Here is a 1,372-nt window from a genome sequence, read left to right on the forward strand (position 1 = left end):
TATGACTGAAAATAACTAATGTCAAGAGGAAAAGCTTTCAAACAGATAATTGGTAGATGTAAGAAATGTCCATATAGATATTTATAGAAGCACCCTTGTCCGTGTAAAACATGCTTGTTTGTATATGTAAAAGTACTAAACATGAAAATTAAGTAATAGTATAATTGTATTGTAAACTGGAAAGTTTAATAATTAGAAAAGATGCGTTATAATTTTAACTCTTTGTACTTAGGCAGCCAATTTTTGCAAGTAATGCATGGCACTCAGCCTTGAATTCAACAGGAGCAACTTTATTGACTTTGACTTTCATCTTCGTTTCTGAATTATATGTCTCAGTAGAAACCAGCAGTGTGAATGAATAGTAACATGACAGTGCTCTCTTGATCACTGAGGAAGGTGTTTCTGTTGTTGTTCCATCGTTTTGGAGTGCATAGAGTTGTTTTGCAGTTTTGTGTAGCAAGTGAATGCCACCCTCGTCAAATGCAGTGGCCCATAGAGTACCTATGGCATCTTGCAACTTTAGAGGCAAGAGGTAACTATAATTGCAGTCTTGCATAGTCATTTGACATCTAGAGAAAAACCAAGAGTCATTAGCGTGATGTGTACACTTTTTCTTGCAAGGCCTTTCATTCACTATTAGTGGGCAAGCTGCATAATAGAATTTTTTGTCATTGACATTCACAAAGCGCAGAACAGCTAGCAATGTTGTCTGAATTGTTTCTGGTCTAATGCTCATCCCCTTACGGATTGAAGATATTGTCATTCTAGTATATCTGCCATCTATGTGGATAGTTTGTGCAACAAAAGGTACAGCAAGCAAAGGGTCCTTTCCTCTTAATGTGAGAAGCTCTGCTTCTGGAAAATTTGGGTTGATATGTAATGTTGTTGCAGCTATTATGTTTATAAGCTTCCCATTGAAATAGCCAACACAAGCATTATGTAAAGCAAGGATAAGCGTACTATCCTTGGTCAGCATATTTTTCAATTCCAGGCCCTTTTATTCTGCCATTGGACCCCATAAGTTGATGTCAATTGTTGAACCAAAGAGATCATTAATTTTCACCACACCTTTTTGTATTTGACTGCCATCTTTCCTGTGTATAGGAACGATATCTCTATAGAACAAGACCAATTATGTCAACCAGCATGTTATTTGTTAGATGAAACAATTCACTAATGGGTGTGAAAGGAGGAGTTTGTTGATCTGGTTGTTCTTCATTGGTGCAGTGTTTTAGTATGGATGTATCAGACAACGTGATTTCTAGATGGTTGTTTAGTTTGTTGTACCTTGCGTTTGCCTCCTTAACAGATCCTTTTGAAATAATATAATGTGAACCTATGTCCACACTGTTAGAGTGTAACTTAGCTATCT

The 1,372-nt window shown here is 36.5% G+C and overlaps 1 protein-coding gene across 1 annotated transcript; it reads right to left on the reverse strand.

The window, feature by feature from the left end:
• Window positions 1-214: 214 nt before the first annotated feature.
• LOC131868975 (replication protein A 70 kDa DNA-binding subunit A-like) lies at window positions 215-976 on the reverse strand. Its single transcript, XM_059215712.1, has one exon. It carries the CDS (start codon window positions 974-976, stop codon window positions 215-217), a length of 762 nt encoding a protein of 253 aa, XP_059071695.1.
• Window positions 977-1,372: the final 396 nt, after the last annotated feature.

This window comes from Cryptomeria japonica, unplaced genomic scaffold, assembly GCF_030272615.1.
Source record: "Cryptomeria japonica unplaced genomic scaffold, Sugi_1.0 HiC_scaffold_227, whole genome shotgun sequence".
In the NCBI taxonomy this organism is placed as follows: Eukaryota; Viridiplantae; Streptophyta; class Pinopsida; order Cupressales; family Cupressaceae; genus Cryptomeria; species Cryptomeria japonica.